Source organism: Diceros bicornis, chromosome 4 (assembly GCF_020826845.1).
Source record: "Diceros bicornis minor isolate mBicDic1 chromosome 4, mDicBic1.mat.cur, whole genome shotgun sequence".
Lineage (NCBI taxonomy): Eukaryota > Metazoa > Chordata > Mammalia > Perissodactyla > Rhinocerotidae > Diceros > Diceros bicornis.
The window spans coordinates 44,841,514-44,861,676 of NC_080743.1; the positions used below are offsets into that span (position 1 = coordinate 44,841,514).

General features: G+C 51.0%; 1 protein-coding gene across 2 annotated transcripts in view; it reads right to left on the minus strand.

Moving 5' to 3' along the window:
- KCND3 (potassium voltage-gated channel subfamily D member 3) overlaps positions 1–12,983 on the minus strand; it is a 201,592-nt gene extending 188,609 nt beyond the window's left edge. For both annotated transcript variants that reach the window (XM_058537214.1, XM_058537212.1), the window contains exon 1: positions 11,878–12,983. In XM_058537214.1, the coding sequence (XP_058393197.1) occupies positions 11,878–12,983 (1,106 nt within the window). The remainder of the gene's footprint in view (positions 1–11,877) is intronic.
- Between the last annotated feature and the right edge of the window lie 7,180 nt (positions 12,984–20,163).

The window sequence follows — 20,163 nt, forward strand, 5'->3', positions numbered from 1 at the left end:
CTCTGAGCAGGCCTCAGTTTCCTCAGCTTTAAAACATAGATAATAGTAATATCTCTCTCATATGGTTAATGGAAGGCTATTGGGAGGGTTAAATGAGGAAATGCATATAAATAATTTATATTTAGTACAATACCTGGAACGTCATAAAAGCATAATAATATGAGCTATGATTACTGTTTTCGTTCTTGTTGTTGTTGATGAGGGACATGGTCCCTCACGTGTCATGGTGAGCCTATTTCTACTCATGCAGTCTTCAGCAGAGATGGCAAACAGCTGTTTCTCCGCCTTCTGGACAAAAACCCTAAAGAGACTCAAACACAGCTATTAAATCGTCATTTCTGTCCCGGGGTCAGCCTCTCTCCGACTCCTAACCAACTGTGGACGGCGCTTTCCCCTGGGGAGAGGCTAGAGCAGCTGTCCCTGTACCCTCGTGTGGTGACGCCTCATCTCTCCCCAGGGTCAGGCTGATGATGTCACTCTTTCTCCTTACCAGATTTCTCTCTTTTTTTCACAGCTTTTGCTTCAACGTTTCCTTCTCATTTTATACATTCATTTGTTTATTGTCTGCTGCTTCTACTAGAATGTCAGCCTCAGAGAAGCTGTCTGTTCTGTTCATGAATACATCCTCAGCCCCCAGCACACTGCCTGGGACATGGAGACCCACAATATTTGTTGAATAAATGATCGAATGAATGAACACATTTAACTTTCCACCACAATCTTTCAAGAGTCAGCTGAAATGCCACCTCCTCCAAGGAGCCTTCCCTGATGTCTGCCCCCTCCCCCTTGCCCTCACACTTTCCTGCCCTTTATTCATACCTCTTACCGTGTTGAACCCTCTGTGTGCACAGGGCATCTCTGTTACTGACCAAGGCTCTTTATGAAGCAGTGGACTCTAAAGGAGTCACAAGACCTCGGTCTGAATCCAGTCCTGCTCCTACAGCGTGGGAACTTGTTATCTACACTCCCAACGCCTCAGTCTTCTCATATGTAGAATGGGAACGTAACACAGGATTTAGTCCTCAGCCCCTTCTTCTCCTCGTAGCCCCTTCATGTCAACTGGGACTGTGTGTCGTTCACAGGCACAGCTCAATGTATGTTCGCTGAATTATTGAACCATTGCTTTCCCCAGCTGCTGACCAAGGGCCCCAGACAGGTGTCTCCGAGAAGGGCCAGGCCAGAGGAGACTCCCAAGGATGGCAGTGGTGCGTCTGACATTTCTCTCTAAGGAGAAGGAGGGAATGAGTGGGACTAGCAGCGTCTTAAGGCCCTGAAGGCTCTGCTCAGGAGTCTGGCACGGCAAGGACCAGGACAGTGACATCCACAGAGGCTGTGCCACTCTGAGTCAGCATCATCCTTGGCCAGGCATAGACATTGCTGGTCTGTGGCCATTTAGATCCCCTCTCCTGCCACGTGCCAGTGTAAGGAGCCATTTATTATTATTATTTTTTAGCAAAGCCCATAAACCAATTCCATTTTCCCAGGTCAGTGCTGTTCATTTAATTATCACTGTAGGAGACTAAAAGAAAAACTTGTTTTACTCAGAAAACCAATATGACCTTTTAGCTCCAGCAGAAACGCAGTATGAAAGGGAACCTCCACAGGCTGAGAAGAGAGGCTGAATGGAAGGACCAGCAAAGCTGTTCACAGGGGGCACAGCGGGCACTAAAGGGGACAGGTGCAGCGACGCAGGGCCTGGGCGAGAAGTGGCGCCGAGCCCTCTCCTCTTCCTTCCCCTCATGGCTTTTTTTTTTTTTTTTTTTTGGTGAGGAAGACTGGCCATGAGCTCCCATCCATTGCCAATCTTCCTCTTTTTACTGAGGACGATTGAGCTAACATCTGTACCCATCTTCCTCTATTTTGTATGTGGGACGCCTGCCACAGCATGGCCCAATGAGCAGGGTGTAGGTCCACACCCGGGATCCAAACCTGTGAACCCCAGGCCACCAAAGCAGAGCACATGAACCCAACCACTACACCACTGGGCCAGCCCTCCCCTCATGTTTTCCTTGGCAATCTCATCCACTTCCTCGTTTCAGCTCATGATTTCGAAAACGGCCACACTAACCCTTTGTCCCTGCTAAGCTCCTTTCCACCTACCTGCCTGCTGGCCACCTCAAGGACACCCAGGGTTAACTGCAAACACCACAGGTCCAAGGCCAAGTTCACTGTCTCTGCCTTCCCCTTGACCTCCTGCCAAGCTGTTCCTCCTCTAATGTTGGCCAACTCCGTGTCTCTAATCGTCCCGTCTTATAATCTCAGAGTTACTATTGACTTCTCCTTCTCCTGGATGTCTTTCCACTGCAGCCTTTTTCTCCTTTTCCACTGCGACTGTCCTAGGCCAGGCTTTCTTTACTTCTTACCTGGACCAGTCTTCTGGCTGACTGTACTGTGTCCAAGGACTCCCTTCTAACACTCTTCCAGAAGACAACTGCCAAATAAATCTTCCTAATAAATGCATAGCTGGAAGACCTTTAGTGGCTCCCTCACGCTTACCAAATAAATTCCCAAGCCTAATGTTTTAGGCCCTCCGCGTCTCTAGCACCACCTTTTATTTCTGCTTATCTCTAGCCATTTTCCTCCTATACCCTAAACACCAGCAAATCAGCACAGTAGTTAGGCTCCCCAAGCACAATGCCCTTTTGCAATTTACTCGGATTTCCCATTTCCGCAAATCAAAATCCTACCCACTGTTGTTGGTCTAGCTGAAATGTCATCTTTTCCGTGAAGCCAACCATTCATTCATCAGCAAATATTTATTAAGCATGTATTCTGTGCCAAACACCCCCTGCTCATTTCAGCCCACGTCCCATTCTTTCTGGTATGCTCATAAACATACTCAAATCCCCTGCTATATTGTAAACTTCTTAGGGACAGGACCAAGGTCTTATTTATTTCTATATCCCCACACTGCCTAAAAGGGTGCCTTACAAATACTTGGTGCTCAATAATAATCATTGAATTGAATCCAGATTTACGCTGTCCATGGTTTTGATATCGTTTCTTTTAGTTTAATTCCCCTAGTTTTTTTTCTGCTTAAGTATGCGTGACCAGGAAGAAGTAAAAATAAACTAATGATATTTCTCAGCAGCTATAAGCCTGTAATTATGGTTAACTCTCAGTTATCCATGCCACTGGAAAAATAGTATTGGAGAAAATCCCACACCAGAAGCATAAAAATATTATTTCTGTCAGTCTTTGACATGTATTGTATAATTTTTAAGGAGCTGATTTGCCTTTTTAATTCTGTTTGGCTGATCAGGTTGCTATTTGCATTTACAGTCTCTCAATAACTGGCTGGGTAACGGGGATGGAAGGAGAGATGGAGGACTGTGCTGGTGGGAGGAATCCAGTCCTGAATGAAATGTTTGCTCTCTACAACTTCAAAGGCAGGACTGGACAATCAGGACATCACAGGCACTCAGGGTGTGTCAGCACGGCCCTGTGATCTGGCAGTTTCTCTCAGATGACCACAAGGGTAGAGATGTCCCAGTCCCCGAACAGCCCACTCTTGGTGTCCAGAATTGGTTTTTGTTTAAAGTTGATGACAAAGTGCCACTGGGACTGAGCAAGGTTCTAGGATGGAGGAGGGCTGTGCTTCCAGTCCTGCTGGCATCAGGATGGTGCCTTGCTGTGCCACCGGGAACCCTTGGATGCAAATCAAAGAAAACGAGATTTGCAATTTTGCATTGATAGCCAGATAATGTAGGGGGGCAAAGTTCCCCTCTTTCCCTTCTGAACCAAACAAATATCACATGTGGTGATTCGGCAGCTGCATTAGTTGGGGAAAATTGATGCACGTTTCATGTGTCAGGGAGCTGAATCCCAGAGAATGGAGCCAGCCTCCCAGAAAATGGTTTCTTTATATAGTTCCAGCCATTTATTGTTTGATTGGACTTTCTGTATATTAAATTCAAGCTGTTCTGCTGCTCACGGGTATTATGATGCGTTGGCTGGGTGGGAAATAATGAAGGTGATGGGATTTTACAGTATCGCATTACAAAGGAGGTGTCCCCAGCCTCATCCATCTCTCCATCAACTAGCTTGTGTGTGAGGTGGCACTTATATTAAAACGATTTTTCTGATTCAGTTTAATGACACTCATTTGAGTCCTGACACTCGGAATATGATTACACGCACTAGATGCAATCTCCCTCCATCCAGTCATGGTCAGCAAAGGCTGAGTTATCTTCCCTCCCCCGCCCCCACCTTCCCACTCACCCATCATTTGCATTGAGCTGGGTGGAGGGAGATGGGGGCTGGGGAGAAGTGGCCTGGGTTCTGGCCTGACCAAAGCAGGCTGGACAGAGGCAGGAGCTCTGGACTCGACCTGGAGGCCACGATAGCTGAGCCCTTTGGCTGAGAACTTTGGGTGCTCTAAGGCACTGTGGTAACTCCTTCCTTGTCACAAACAAGTCCCCATTGGAAGTTGGTTTGAGGTCACTACTGTACACTCCTTCCAAAAGAGATTGCTGGGAGAGAGGGAGACCTGGTCCCCACTTCCCAGAAAAGAAAAAGTGACTTGGGTATCACCAGAGAATGAACACTTAAGATATGAGAAGAGCGTCAGCTTCCTGGAGGGGGTTGGTTGTGTTCAGGGCCATCTGCCTGAGGACAGGGGGCAGGGGGACTCAGAGCTAAAAGTCTCTGCTCCTCTCCCTGCCCGGGAAGAGCTCCCAGCCATGGTGGTTTGTGGACAAGAGCCTGTATGGCCTGGGACAGGAGCATCCTCCTGGGTGAGAGGAACAAAAAAAATCCAGTAATTACGAGGGGCTGTCCCCTGCCCCAGAGGAGAGGGAGGGCCAGGCTGCCTTCTATTTACACTATATTCAGGCAGAATAACTGCTGCTCCTCAGGAAGAATCTATTTATGTTTACGGGTGTGTTTAAAGAGGAAATTCCAAACAAAAGCAAACACAGAAAGAGAGATTGAGATTGATTTTGAGAGATTCTGGAAGGGAGCTTTAAAATGGGCATCAGCCTGGACATCCCTTTCCAAAAATTTCAGCATCTGAACTGCTGGATCAGAATGCCCATCTAACGTGATGTCCCTGGTGTGAAGCACCCAAAAGGTTCACATCCCACTCGTGTGAATTCATCTCTCCCTCCTCTACAGCCCTGAGGCTCTCCACCTGCCTCTCTGTTTAAGCAGCTATCACAGGCACGGACTGTCAGAGGGGCCTCAATGTTTCAGTTTCTGAGCCAAGACGTCCCCCCATGGTGGTGAGGACTGGGCCCAGCCCTTGGCTGGTGCTCAGTAAACGCTGCCTGGGTTGAGAGGAAACCTCAGTCCAGGTGCAGATGCTCCTGCTCACTGCCAGCCAAGCCCTACTCTCAATGTCCATGCTCCAAGGTGGGCTCCGGGGCTTGTTTGTTCCATGCTGGGCTCTCTGCTGCCCTGGACCTTGGAGCCATCCTAAATGGCCTTAAGGCCTCTTCTTGTGAAATGCTTCTCCAAGGGGTGGAGAAGGTCTTTAGGACTGTGTCTTCCAGGCCAATGCCCTGCTGTGGGAGCTGGTGAAGCTGTCAGCTGGCATGGTGGGAGCAGGACAAGCATGTGCTTCTTGTTGCCTCTACCTTCAAATAGCTGCAGCATGTCTCACTTCTCCCACCTTCACTGTCACCACCCTCGGTCCCAGCACCATTATCTTTGCCTAGACTACTGTGGTGGCTTCTCCCCTACCATGTATTCATTACCCAGCACCCAGAGAGATCCTTTTAAAACATAAGTCAGGTCCACTCAAAACCCTCCAGTGGCTTCCCGTTCCAAGCAGAGGAAAAGGCAAAGGGCCAAGTCCCTGCAGCGATCATGAGAGTCCTGCATGACCTGCTTCTCCCCTTACCTCCTTTACCTGCCCCCCTGCTCATGCGGCTCAACCATCATGACCTTCTTGCTGGTCCAAGAATAGCACACCAAGGCCCCTCCTGCCTCATGGCCTTTGCATTTGCTGTTCCCCCTGCCTGGAATGCTCTTCTCCAAGCTACCCACATTCCTCCAGGTGTCTGCTCAAATATCACCTTATCTGAGAGGCCTGACTTGACCTCCTAATATAAAATAGCAACTCTCCCATGCTCCACCACTCTCCCACACTCAGCACTCCCTATTTATCACACCATGCTTTATTTTTCTCGGTAGCATGAATTGCTGCCTCATAGGATATGCTTATCTATCTACTGTTTATCTATCTACTGTCTGGTCCCCTCCACTAGAATGTAAGCTCCACAAGATCAAGGACTATCTCTTGTCTTCACTGCTGTATTCCTAGTACCTAGCGGGTACCCAATATTTATTGACTAAATAACTGAATGGAGGGAAATATCATGGGTAGGGGGGCTTATCTATGGCTCCCTTTCTGCTCCTCCCTGGCCGAGCCTGCAGTGGGGAGTATGGCCAAGTAGCCAAAAATAATGAAGGACAAGGGTTTAAACTTGCATCGGAAGAAAGCCCCAACCCTGCTAAGGCTGATGACAGAACTAGAGGATGCCCTGCTTGGCCTCCCCATCTTCGTCCTGCCCACAAAGATCCTGTCTGACATGACAGTATAGCCAACATGTGGATGGCATTGTCATTGGTTCCTACAATGGCCAGGAGATGATCAGCAAATGAGAAAACCAAAGCTGGGTAAGTGGGAATACAAAGCTGTTTGGTTAAGCAGATATTTATGGAGGTCCACTGCATATCAGGCCCGGTGTTAGGCATGGATCATACAATGATCTTAAGAATAGAGATCAGCCCTTGACAAGCTCACATCACAGGGGAAAGAGAGATACATTTAATAAAATGTGGCAATTGACAAGACAAAGGTTCGAAGTTCTGCAATGGGAGGCAAGAGGAGGGGTACTTAGCTCCTAGAAGGCCGGGAAGGCCGGTGCAGGAGGTGGTGCGGGGCTGAGTTTTGAAGGAGGTCAGGAGTTAGCCAGACACTGAGCAGAGTGAGGGGTAGACTCTGGAGTGCCAGGAAGAGTGAGGACAGGCCTCTTTCCTGACCCCTGGTCTACTGCTCTTCTCCCTGTCTCTTGTTTTGTTTCAAAAGAAGAAAACTGAGTCTCATTCAAGTCATTTTGTCTGTACCTTACACTGGGCTGATGTGCAGTCACAGTGCCTGTGTCTTCTCAGAGCCTACCATGCTGCCTGGCGCACAACAGGGGTTCAATCAATGGTGAATGAATGAAAGATTCTTTGTTGGGATGCAGGTCTGTACTTTCTTTTAGGAATCTGAGTGCCAGAGAACTGTTGGTTAAGAAATGTCACACCAAGAAAAGACCTTGGGGTGATTCATTCCCAGTGAGTGCGCTCTAATCATATCCCCCTGGGCAGCTTCTCACCACCATCCAGGTGGGCACAGCAGCCAATGTCCCAGGCCAAGGCACTGGGGAGTGGGAGGGGGGTTGGTGGGCCCCAGAGACAGTGGATAAAGGTGCAGCCAGAATTCTGGGAATTGAAGGGTTAACAAAGCCAGATTTCAGATTGGTGCCACTTCTGGCACTGGGGGGAGCCTGACCAAGTACCCCATTCTGAAGTGTGCCTGTACTGATCTCCCAGGCCAGGGCCCTGGTCTCTGGAAACCTCAGGCAGGCCCCTTCCAGGATTATGTTTTAAAGGGAAATGCAAAATCATCTGGAGGCTGCTTCGTGCGTGGACGAAGTGAAAATCGATTCTGTTTTCATTAAAGTGATTTTTGGACACTGTCAAAAGCTCTCTCATCTCAGGGCACAGGGTGACAGATAGGCTGCCGGTCTCAATTATATAACCAAGCCAACCGGGCAGCAGCAGGCCGTCTCACTAGAAGCGACGCTGCTCCACACCCTGCCCAAGCCCCCTCCCTGAGATACCAAGAGAGCCTCATCCCATCCTGGCTGGAGCTGGCCGTCGATGGCCCTTGTAGATGCTGGCTCAGAAGGCTCTCCTCCCGCGTGCTCCCCTCTTCCCTACACCCCAGCCGAGCTTCACCCACGGACTGGCTCCAGTAGTCTAGGCCAATCGTGATGCCAAGCAAAGACAAGCAAACTTAGGAAGGAAAATCTGCTTCGACAAAGTCTATGACCCATAATACATTCCCAAACTAGATACACTGGTCTTATTTAACATTGGGCGTCCTGTGTTATCCCTTCCCTCTGTTAACTGAGATAATTGAGGATTTATTTTATTTATAGCATCAATTATGAGCACAGAAATTAATTCTTTAATGGTGCAATTGGGAGCTCAACTGTCAAAGGGGCCTAAAGGAAACCTGGGCTGGGCATGGGGGTCTTCCCCACCAGCACAGGAGGCTGCAAAGGAAAGCCATCCTCAAGCCTTGGTGGCAGTTGGGCTGTTATTATATTGCGTGCTTAAGGTATTTTGAGATATTAAATAAACAGGAATAATTGGCTCCAGGAGATCTCTCCCTGGAGGACACCTGAGTAACCCATCTGCAAGTCCTGGGGAAGCAGACAGAGATGGCAACCAGAGGCAGGAAGAGCGAACTCCTTCACTCAGCACATCGACCCTCGGCCTATTGGTCAGCCCCGCTCTGCAAAGGAGCTGAAGACAGTCTCTCCAGACTGAATTAGGAACTTGGGGAAGGATTAGGGTGCGGAGGGTCTGGAGACAGGAAGAACCAAGGGTCTGCTGGGAGCTGTTGGAAGCAGCCAGACAGAACATGGAACATGGCAGAATAATCGCCTTGGTATTCCACGGTCACCTGGGGCTCAAATGCTAGCGAAGAGTAAGAAAAGACAGGCTTTCCAGAATAGTTAACAAGCCTACAACTAGCCACTGAATGTGCTCAGGAAAGAAACCAGCCAGGGGAAAGGAAAAGGTTTCCAAAGCTGAGTTGCTAAGACCTCCAATAAGGGCAAGAAGACCCCCACAATGCTGCAGAGCATCCCAGAGGACAGACCAGACACCAGGTGAAGGCTGCCCTCCCCTTTCCCAGAGGCTAGGGCTGGGGCAGAGCACAAATCTCGGGTCCACCCTAGAGAGAGAACAGGCAGGTCTGGAAGGGACTGAGAACAGTATCAGCCCAGGCAAATGGAAAAGGCGCCCCATTCACATTGACTCCTCCATTAAAAAGCCTTTGGCCAAGCACCTGCTATGTATAACCAAGCAATAAGCCTGGCAATGGTTCCAAGTGCCAACTCAGGTCAAAGTCAAAGTAACCCGATCCAGCATCAAGCTACACCCGCCAGGGTGGAGGGGAGGAAAAAGCCTGCTTTCCTGTTACTTATCTGAGATTAAGGAAGACACTACCAAAGGCTTCCTCTCTTGCCCATTAGTTTCTCCTCCCAGAGGCTAGACATCTTGATGCATGGGGAAGGGCAGGGTGAGGAGCCCACAGGGCCCACAGTCGGGGGATCCTGCTTCTCCCACACAGGCATCCACCCCATCCTCTTTGCCTTCACCCTCCAGCAGAGTCCTCTTGATCCCCCCCAAGAAAGTAAATGTGAGGCCAAGCCTGTCCCTCCCCTGACCGGACTGGCCCCTTAATCTACAGGGTGTGTGTGAAAGGACAGCAGTGGTCTCCCCAGCCACAGTAAAACACTGGATTTTGCTATGGAAGCAGCCATGAATTTTGAAGAAAGTATTTAAACTGGCTAGAAGGAAATGTTTTATATAGAAAACCCCTGTGTGCCTAGTACAGAGCCACATGTAGTACTCACTGCACTGATGCTTTCCTCGATAGCGATATGACTGGAAGAGACTACGAAGCCCCGAGGACATAATAAAAAGGTAGTAACTCTGAACTCTATGGGCTCGGCTGTTGTGGGGACAAGGGGAGTGGTGGTGAAAAGAGAAAGGACACTAGAGACGGCCAGACTGGGATTTGAAAATCAGCTCTGTCCCTTATCAGCTATGTGACTACAGAAATTACTTAACCTTTCTGAGCCTTGCCTTCTGTATCTTCAAAGTTGTACAGACTTTTTCCTACCTTGCAGGGCTGTTGTGAAGACTTAAAGAGATAATATTTGCAAAGTGCTGAGCACATTGCTAACACGTTGCAGACACACATATGCTGCTATACTAATAATAAAAAGTAATGGGCCAGTGGCCACTGAAGTCTCCACTGATCTCCTCTGAAACAATCCCGTTTTAACTCTGACATTCATCCATTTGGCCATGTTTTCCCATGGCAGTCCTGAGGCATCACTCCAATGTCATGAGTCCCATCAAGGGGCACTTGAGGGCACTGGGCAGTCAAAGCCACATCAGAAGTGTGGCCAGGGAGGTCCTGGACATGGGTGAGGCCCCTTCTAGAAAGTGAATAGATAGTCAGGGTTGGCCTGGAAGGGGCAATGTGCTTCCTTCTCTTGACACGGTGGCCAGCTCTCCAGCCCATTTGATCCCTAAATGTCCCATTGTGCCCAAAAGCCCACATCTGCCACCAGAGCCAAGAGGACAAGGTCAAATGACCAGACATTCTTACCCACTCTGGGTGGGAGCAGTATTTGAAGAAGTGTGTGTGTGTGTGTGTGTGTGCGCTGGAGTGGGAGGAAGGAGCAGGATGGCTTCTGTCAGACAAGAGGTAAAGGGAATGCCCCCATCAAATGCGGCCTCCACAAATGGACAATGACACCCCTTGCTCTCCCCTTGCTCCTCCCTCCCGTGTGGCAGAATGACAAATGTAGTCATTTTAAAAGGTCCCATCACCTGCTCAGTCATTCCTAATAAGCACACACAGCACTCCAGAAGAACCGACACCAGCGCCACAGGGTTTCAGCCAGGAAAAAAATCGAATCGCCAGGACGCCACCAACCAAATTGTCAAAGACCAAATAAAAAGCTTCATGAATTCTCCATCAGCAATATAACGCTTCCCGGCCTAAGCAAATATAGACCCAGAATACGAATTGTGAACGGATTTTGCATTAGCTTCAATGACTTCCAACAGCTGAAGCAGAAACCCCTAAGAAATACGCGTCTCCACAAAGCTGCCTTCCTTGGCTCTAATCCTGTTAGGGTGAAGATTGCAATCTTTCTGAGCCCCCTTCCTCTGATGGAAAGCTTCACATCCCCGCACTATAAATACATTTCTGTGACCTCAGCTAGAGAGGGGACCTCGGGGAGATGGAAGAGACCGAGTCACCCATGCCCTCGTGCACACCTCTCCCTCCCTCTGATGATATTGCTGCTTCTGTGTCTGACCACATGATCCATTCAGACCATCTCACAATCATCCAGGTAGGCTGGGTCATTCAATCGGAGTCGGGCTGAGAAAGCAAGACTGCTCCTCCTTGAGTGAGAAAAAACAAATCGGGTGCCCTGCTTTGCAGAAAAAAACCCAAGTTGAGTCACTTAGAGAAAGTCTGCTCAGAGCTACTGAGCCCTTGAGCATCTGTGGCAGCAGAAAAGAAAAGGGACGCAAAAGAGAAAACAGCCTGCAAATATACTACAAAGAAGAAACGCAGAGGGATCCAAAAAGAGTGTTCTCGGTGTCTTCTGTTAATGGAAATCTGTACCCTCCTTGCAACACTCACCGAACTTCTCACAGCCACCTTCCTTCCCGCCTGCTGTTCTGTTTTTCTCCCCATGGCAGCCCTTATATGCACAGATACATATAAAAATGCAGCAATCACCATTCACCACCCCCCAATACACATACACACACACACACACACACACACACACACAGAATGCATGGCTGAAAAAAGAAATGGTGACTTAATTTTCCGTGTTTTATGAAATATATGTCCCCCTCCAAAAAGAAAGCTCAATTCAGAGCAAGCCACTACCCCCAAACAAATCACTCATGTGCCTTCCTCTTCTGATGAGGTAACTTCCCTTGCTCCCACAACTCGGGTAAGCGACTCCATCCTCCTCTGCCCAATCCAGATATCATCCAAAGTTTCCCCATCCAATCCAGCCTCCGCCCTTCTCCAGGCCAACAGCACCGACTTACCCCAATGTGGTCATGGTGACAATGGTGTACCAAAAAGAGGCAGGGATGCTTGTGAACTTGCTGGCAGAGGAGCCCTTCTCGGCATAAAACATCACAGTGGCAAAGATGATGATGGCCATGGTGAGGGAGAAGAGGAGAAAGCCGAGTTCAGAGGCACAGCTCTTGAGTGTGTAGCCCAGGATCCGCAAGCCCTGCGAGTGGCGGGAGAACTTGAAGATCCTGAAGACGCGGAAGACCCGGAGCGTGACGAAGGCACCAGACACGTCCTCGTTGTTGGTCATGACCAGGCCGATGTAATAGGGCATGATGGCCACCACGTCGATGATGCTCATCACGCTGCGGATGAAGCGGTAGCGGCTGGGCGCCGCGAAGAGCCGGAGCAAGTACTCCACGGTGAAGATCATGACGCAGGCCGTGTCCAGGCAAAAGAAGGCCACCGAGTAGCGCTCACCACACGGCAGCTCCTTGCTCCCAGGCACCGTGCCGCACGGCACTGTCTCCACCACGTTGGTGATGACCGAGACGGCGATGAAGAAGCCAGTCACGTAGTAGAAGACCAAGGCCAGGGTGCTGGTGTGCGGGTTCTCGAAGGCCCGCCACATGGTCTGGCGGAAGCTGAGCGAGGGCATGGACTCCTGGTTGTTCTCCGAGTCGTTGTCGTCCATGAGCCGCTCGGCGTTCTCCCTCTTGCGGTCCTTGTACTCCTCATAACAGCAGTCTCCGATGATCTCCGGGAGGATGCCGTAGAAAGCCAGCTCGTCGTCGTAGGCAGAGATGCACTCATAGCGCGGGTAGTGCAGCTTTCCTGTGCGGTAGAAGTTGAGGACGCAGCGGAACACTTCTGGGTCCCGGTCAAAGAAGTACTCCTTGGTGTCCTCGTTGAAGAAGAACTCCTTCTCCGTGCTGCCCAGCAGCGTGTCGGGGTAGCGCTCCAGCGTGGTCCGCCAGGTCTGGAACCTCCGCCCGCTCACGTTGAGGACGATCAGTTCATCCTGCCGCTTGTTCTTGTCGGCCGGGGCAAGGGGCATGGGGCAGTTGGCCACTGGCATCCACCCAATGGCCGCAGCCCGCGCAAAAGGCAGCCAGGCTGCAACTCCTGCGGCCATGGTGACTCCAGCTCTCGGGCGGGCCACTGCTCAGACACTTTGCACACCAGCTTGGAGACAGTTCAGCACCTCTGGGAGACAGGAGGAGAGAGCAGAGAACCGGGTAAGTCCATGATTGACTCCCAGGTAGGGAGTGGGACACAGGGAAGGGTCAGTGGTGAGTGAAACAGCAAAAGTCTTGAAGGCAAATTAATTAAACCGAAGTCACCACCAAAGAGAGGGGACTTGATTCTTTTGCCTCCCCTGGTAAAGAGAGCCCCGGGCATGGCAGCAGTGTGGGATTACCAGATGTTGTTGACTGCCTGACAAATTGTCAAGTTCCAAGAAGGCTCAGGAGCATTTGGAGGGAAAGCCTCTTTAGCAGGAATATCCGGGAAGACGCGGGCAATAATCAGCTCTGAAAGGTTATGGCGTTATTACGAATTTAAATTGGGAGAGGGTAAATGAGTTCTCATTAAACGAATTTAAAAGTGGGATAAACATGCTAATTTTTATTTCGCTCTTCACCCACCAGGGTAATCAGGGATGGGGTGTGGATGAGGGAGATCAGGTAAACACATTCTTTCTACTCCTCACTGGTGAGGAAGAAGCTGGGGCTGCCCACGTCTGGAAAATTCTCTGCGATGGCAGGTGACCACGGTGGGCCGAGGGATTGGTGGAGTTCTGCCCCCAAGTCCCATGGAGAAGCCTGTCCCTGGTGGAGTGCTATTCTCCGGGACATCTGGCAACCTAGTGTTCAATCAGGCCCCTCAGATAGAAAGATAACATCTTTGATAGAAAGATGTGGGAGAGGTTGTGAGGCTAGGCAGGGTTCCTTCCCCACCCTGTAAACAGAGTCTCGGATTCTGGGTTCACCTGCCTTCCATGCATTGTCCCTCTCCCTCCCAGAGGAAGCTGATCCACACTCACTGCCATCTCCAGATTCCTTGCCTCCCGTCTCCATCTGCCCACAATCCATAGCTCCCTCGGGTTACGTAACAATACTCTTTCTCATGCCAGCCTATTTCACCTGGCCCCACTCCACCCTTGGAGGTTCCTCCAGAGCTGGGCCACCTTGTCCCTTCACCCACCACTCTCTGAACCACACCGTGTACACACCTCCCCATCACCTGCATGGATGGCGAGAACAGTGACACAGAGAATTATTTTTGGCTCTGGGAAACAGATTTACCTCCCCAAATCTGGCTTTTTAAAGATGATAGTGAAATGACTCTGAATCCCCAAATGTATACCATCTGTGGGAAGACATGTGGTGACACAGAAACATACGTAGCAGCAATGGGAAATTGTTTGGGGTTGACACATTCATTTTCACTAATCCTAAACTGATCACCCAGAACCAGTCCTAACTCAGAATTATTCGGACTGTCTGGAATTCAGCGGATTTGACTCTGTGTTTAAATAAATGAGGTAGAGGTGAGTCCTGTAATGAGATTTGATCTTCATCTTTCTCTGTAAACCTGCTTCCTTCTCCTGACTCCCGGCTCTTCTAGGTTGTTCAGATCTCTACCTCTTCTCACTCCTGACCTCTCACTGGACTTGCCCATCTCGATGCCTCTGAAGCTGGAAGGTCTAAACGGAATCTGCCTTCTTGCAACAAGCTGCTCTTCACCTTTTGCTCACATCATCCCTGACTCCAGGCCTGTCACAATGGCCATCTTCCTCACTGCTTCACCCAAAGAGTTACCAAATTATGAGACGATAGCTCTTACTGCCCTCATCAAGGCCCCAATTCCCTCAGGCCTCCTTCCCACTGGCCTGCTTATCTCTCATCCCACCCCCAACCCTGTTTCTCCTGTTCCCCAGATATCCATTCTGCCCAGAGTAATCTCCCTAAAGCATGGATCTGAGTGTGCTTTACTCCACAGCCTGTGAAGTCAAGTGCAAACTCTTTGGCCTGGCATTCCAGCATTTCCACAAATGGGTCCTGGCTTACCACTGCAGCCAATGTCCCATGCACCCATCTGAGCCTCCAGCAACAGACCACAGACCAGCTCCTACACAGAACTGTGGGAGTTGTCTCTGGGCATGCTTCCTTCTGCCGGGAATATCCTCCTGTTAGAACCCCACTGTTCCTCACCCTTTTTGTGATGCCCCCTCCTCTCTCTACTATGAAATTCTCCCCTTCTTCGGGCTCTCAGCACACTGTGTGCCCTCTTCTCTAGCACCCATCACCCTCTGGCCTGGGTCACAGACACTTCCTACATGTCTTATTAATAACCATGGTGAACAATAATTGAGTGCTTACTCTATACAGGCACCGCACTCACTGTCTCCATGGATCATCCCATGTAATCCTCACAGCAACCCAAGGAAGGAGGCTGAAATTCAGCAGTCTGCCAGCAGGAAAGGGGCGGAACAGGAATCCCACCCCAGGCAGTCTGACTCTACACCACGTGCCCCACAGCATTGGACGACACTACTTTCTAAGGCCTTTCTGTGTTTACTGAGGGCTGACTGCGTGCCAGGCTCAGACCCAAGTGCTTACATGGACCATCTCAACCCACTACCAACAACCCTAGGGGGTAGACACCACTGTGTCCCCATTTTACATATGAGAAAGATGAAGCATGAGGAGTTGTAATAACTGGCTAAAGGATGTAATAAGTAGGCAGAGAGACTTCAACCCAGGCAGTCTCAATGTGGAGTTCAAGGGTACAGCCCTGCTTTGCCCATCCTACGCTAAGCTCCTTAAGGGTAAAGGCCATGATACCTCAATTTTCACATGACAACCCAGGAGGTAGGAGAGTGCACTGCATCAGTGCTCAAACTGGGAACCATTTGTATTCCATTGATTTCACTCCCTGCCTTGTTAATGAATTTCAGGGGTTTTCAAGGGTGGGCATTCTCTCTCCACACAGTAAACTCTGAAGACAGATCTGAATCGAAAGAATCCAGTTGAAGTGCCTCTGACGCACTGTGCTCTCAGTCGCGTCTTCTCAGGGAGCCTGTCTCTGCCTTAGTTTCCTCATCCGCATTCTAAGGAGAATATTCATAGGTCCCTCTGCTCCCTCATAAAGGGAGTTGATTCAGATGCCAGAGAAGACAACAGGAATGACAATGACATTCCCTATAAATGTCACCACTCAGAGAACAGAAAAAAAGCACAGGCCTGATGAGCTCTTGATTATGGGAACCAAGGAGAGAACAGGGGATGGTTCATCCACGGCGGTGGGTAATCCACATGCCACTGAGAGAAGATCTTGGAACACCCTGTGCATTTTGTATCTTTCCTCAAGAAATGTACCCTTATAACTGCCTAGACTTCCTTCAGGTTACCAGAATTTGTAGTCCCTCAGCACATACTTAGCTAGGTCTTCCCAGGAGCAAGGAAAGTTTGGGAAGCAAGCCCACAAGTTAAATGTTAGTCACAGATTGGTCCATTTCAGATTTAGTGAACATTTACTGAGCACCGACAATGTTCTGGGCATTGTCTTAGGTACTTTCACAGCAACATTTAATTTATCCCCACGAAAGTCTCATGACCTGGACATTTCTGCCTACAAGTTTCAGATAAGGAGCGGAGACTCAGAAAGGTTCCTTCAAAGTGGCTAAAGTCCATGTACATAGGAGTTGATGATTTTCCAATGGACCATTGATCAGTTCACTGCCAAGTAGCTTTCCTGACCTAGGTGTAGCCAGATACTGATGTTCCCCACAGAAGAGAGCAGGATGAAGAGACTCCCCATTCCCCATCCCCAGGTAGCAAAGAGCACGGGGTGGGGAGGCCCTGCATTCCAGTTTCAATCCTCTCCTGAACTTGTGAAAGCAAGCCACCATTACCCGCCGGGCCTCAGAATCCTCATCTGCATAATGAGAGAATTGGACAAGAAAGTGAGAAGGCGTCCTTCGGTGCAAACAATCCTTGACTCTACTGCATCCAGGACATCGAGGCTCACGTCTCACTAAGACCTCTTCAGGACAGTCGCCTATGCAAAGCAGGAAGTAGAGCATCCGGGTTTGTTGCTGTGGGGACTGAGGTAGCCTGAGCCTCCTCTTAGGAAACACAGTTCTGGGAATTCCTGATGAGGCTGGTGCTCAAAACAGGGCACACAACCCGCATGACTCAGAACTCAAGGTAATCTGAGGCTGGGTCCACCCACAGAACCCCTGGCCACCCCCCTGGAGGGTAAAGGGGACCAGGCTCCCAGACCTTGGACCCTGGACCTCTCACCCTTGACATCACTGCTTTATCCCAGAATGGAGCTCAGAGAGGCAGTACCTTTGAGGGGGTTCGAGTGGCAGAGAGTAAGAGACTACTGAGTCAGGAGTACCCTGAAGCCCCCTGCTTGGGCCAGACATGCAGCTCTGCACACTGGATGAGGCTGATGCCCTTCCTGTCCATTCTCCCACTGCTGCTCCACCCTGACTCCCATGCCTCCATCCTGGTACCTGCCCCTGCCAAGCTCAGCCCCACCACCTGACCCTCTCCACCCCACGCACTCACCTCTTCTCCAGGGGCCATGGGTATTTTACAAACTGCTTTCAGATGAACAACGGAAAGATGAGGAAGGAAAAAACAACTCCTTACTATCACAAAAACCTCTGGTCCCAAGGCCAAACTGTCACTCCATGCATTAATCCAGGACAGTCTTCCCAAAGAAGGCCAGGCAAGAGCCAGGCTGACTCCAGAGGCTCAAGCCCTGTTTCTCTGGTAAAAGGTACCAAAAGGAGCTTATTCCACTGCTCCTTTCTGTGTGTGTGTGTGTGTGTGTGTGTGTGTGTGTGTGTGTGTGTGTGTCTGGGTTTGGAAGGGGAGGAAAAGTGTCTCCCCAGATCCCATGCCCAAGGTCACACCACATCCCCTCCACACAGCCCTGCAGGTGTGACCCGGCTCAAGTAGGGCTTCTCCATGGCTCTCACCACGGCGCCCCCCCGCCCCCCAGGCACCAACACCTCCTGGAGCCGACCTGGGTATGAATTCCTGCAACAGGCGCAACCGTGCGGCCCCATTTCCAGCCAATGGCACCGCACATGCCTCAAATGCCAAGGTTTTACTAGGACGTGGACGCCTTACAAATGAAAAATCTGAAGCTATTTTTGTTTTTGGCAGAAGAGTTTGACAGTGGGAAAGACAGGGGTGGGGGGAGGCTAGGGAAGAGACATTTAAAACAGGTGAGTGCTGAAATGACAAAGGCAAAAAATCCCGAAAAAGGGAAATACATTTTCCCCTACTGGAAGAAGTCAGCCCTGGGAAACAGCTCCTGTTTGGGAGGCAGAGGGCCAAAAGTGGGCAAAGTGACCAGACAGCCCATCCTGGAGATTGACACCTAACCTGAGCACAGGCATAAGGCAGCAAAAAACGTCACGTCACCAAGGTCTGCCCTTCAATGACCTCGGCAGAGCTCTGGGTGTGGAGGGTCTCCGGAAACTTTGACTTTTCGCAATTTCACATCACATCGCTTAGCCCAGAATGGGGCCAGTCTGGGGGAAGGGAGGGGCCTGACAATCCAGGGGTCTTTCACCTGTGCCCACAGAGTTTGGGTAGGCAAGCATAAAACTGACAAGATGCCAAGCTGGGGATCCTTGGGGTACAGGCCTGGGATGCACACACGATCCTCTTCTCCCACAGTGCCACTCCTAGGCTGGCCAGGGCACTCTCCTGAACTCCCTTTTTCTCCAGCCTCCTCAACAGCAAAAGGGAATAAGCTACTAATCCCTCTTCCTCTGGAGGTCTCTTGTGTACTTGCATTTTGTTGCATTCAAGTAGCGACAAGGAAAAATAAGCACATCAACTCCCATGTGCCAACATGTCCACATGGGGAAATGTACACAACTTTGCATTGAATTCATGCACGCCCAGGCCCCCTTTCTACAGATGTTAAATATCCAGATTTCTTTAAAGTAACGGTAAATAAGGTGTAAATTTAACCATCACGTACATTCATGCAAAATACCAACATGCACCATACAGCAACTCGTGTGGGGTCTTACAAACAGATGGCATTGTGCCTAGGATCACGAGAAAGTTCAGACACCCTCTCTTAAGACATACAACGGAGCCTTCTCTTCACTATAAGATTCCGGGTCCGGAACCTCAGCCTGTTGCTGACATATCAGGGCTGCCAGGGATAAAAGCAGAACATCTTGGATTTGATTCAAATGTCAACACTAAGCAAGTGCAGGAATTTAGTTGATTCCAGGTAACTTCTCTGCCCAGTCCCTTCGGCGTCCCATCTCAGATGTAAACACCTTGCAAAGTGAGTCTTTCGAACCCCCTCCCCCGGGCCACGTTGGCCCCCAGTGTCACTGAGACCTTTCCCAGAGCTCACAAGGTGGAAGCGGCGTCGGGCAGGACCAGAGGTGCGGGCCCCCAGCCTCTGGTAGGCACACCGCCTGGCTAGAGAACTTTGCGAAGCGCCCCAAACCTGTTTCCACGCTCAACCATTTCTCTTCTCCCCTCACAAAGAGTGGTGGGACTGAGCAAGCCGTCGCCACCTGCCGCCGGATCCCGGGGCGCTGCCTCTAGCATCCCCGAGGGAAGGCAGGCCAATGGAAAGAGGGCAGAGGTTCACACTCCCACCCCCAAACCTCACATCGCTTTGCTGCTCGGAGGTGGCTCCCTAGCCCGAGGGAACCGACGCCCCCGGGCCGGCTGCCTGCTCCCCCACGGCGCCGGCCCCACCCCCAATCCTTCCGGCGCCCCAGCGCCCACCCACCCAGGCGCGGGAGTGGGAGGGTGCCGCGTGGGCAGCTGGAGCAACAGGCGTGGGAGAAGCGTTCCTCGCACTTCCTGGCTCCAGAAGGCTCGGTCGCGTCCCTCTTACCTTCAGCGAAGCAAGCCCCGGGCCCCGCGCCCCGCGCGCGCGAGGAAGCTGCGGCCGGGAGCCGGGGGCCGCGGAGGCGCCGAGCGCCCAGCAGCCGCCGCTCGAGCGGCTCCTCCTCGCCGGCGAAGTCTCGCTCACTCCCTCCCTCGCTCGGTCCGTTTGTGCGTCTGTCTGTCCGTGGGGCCCTCCCTCCCCCGCCGCCGCCGCCGCCGCCGCCGCCGCCGCTGCTCCAGCCCCGGCTCGGCAGCGCGTCCTCTCCCCGCCTCGCCGCTCCGCTCGCGGGCTCGCGGGCTCGCAGGCTCCCTCGCTCGCTCCCTGCCCCCGCCGCTGCCGGCGCCGCGCAGAGGGGAGCCCGGCGGGCCACAGGCTGCCCGGCGAGGTCCCTTTCCCGAAGGGGGAGGCAGTGGGGGCGC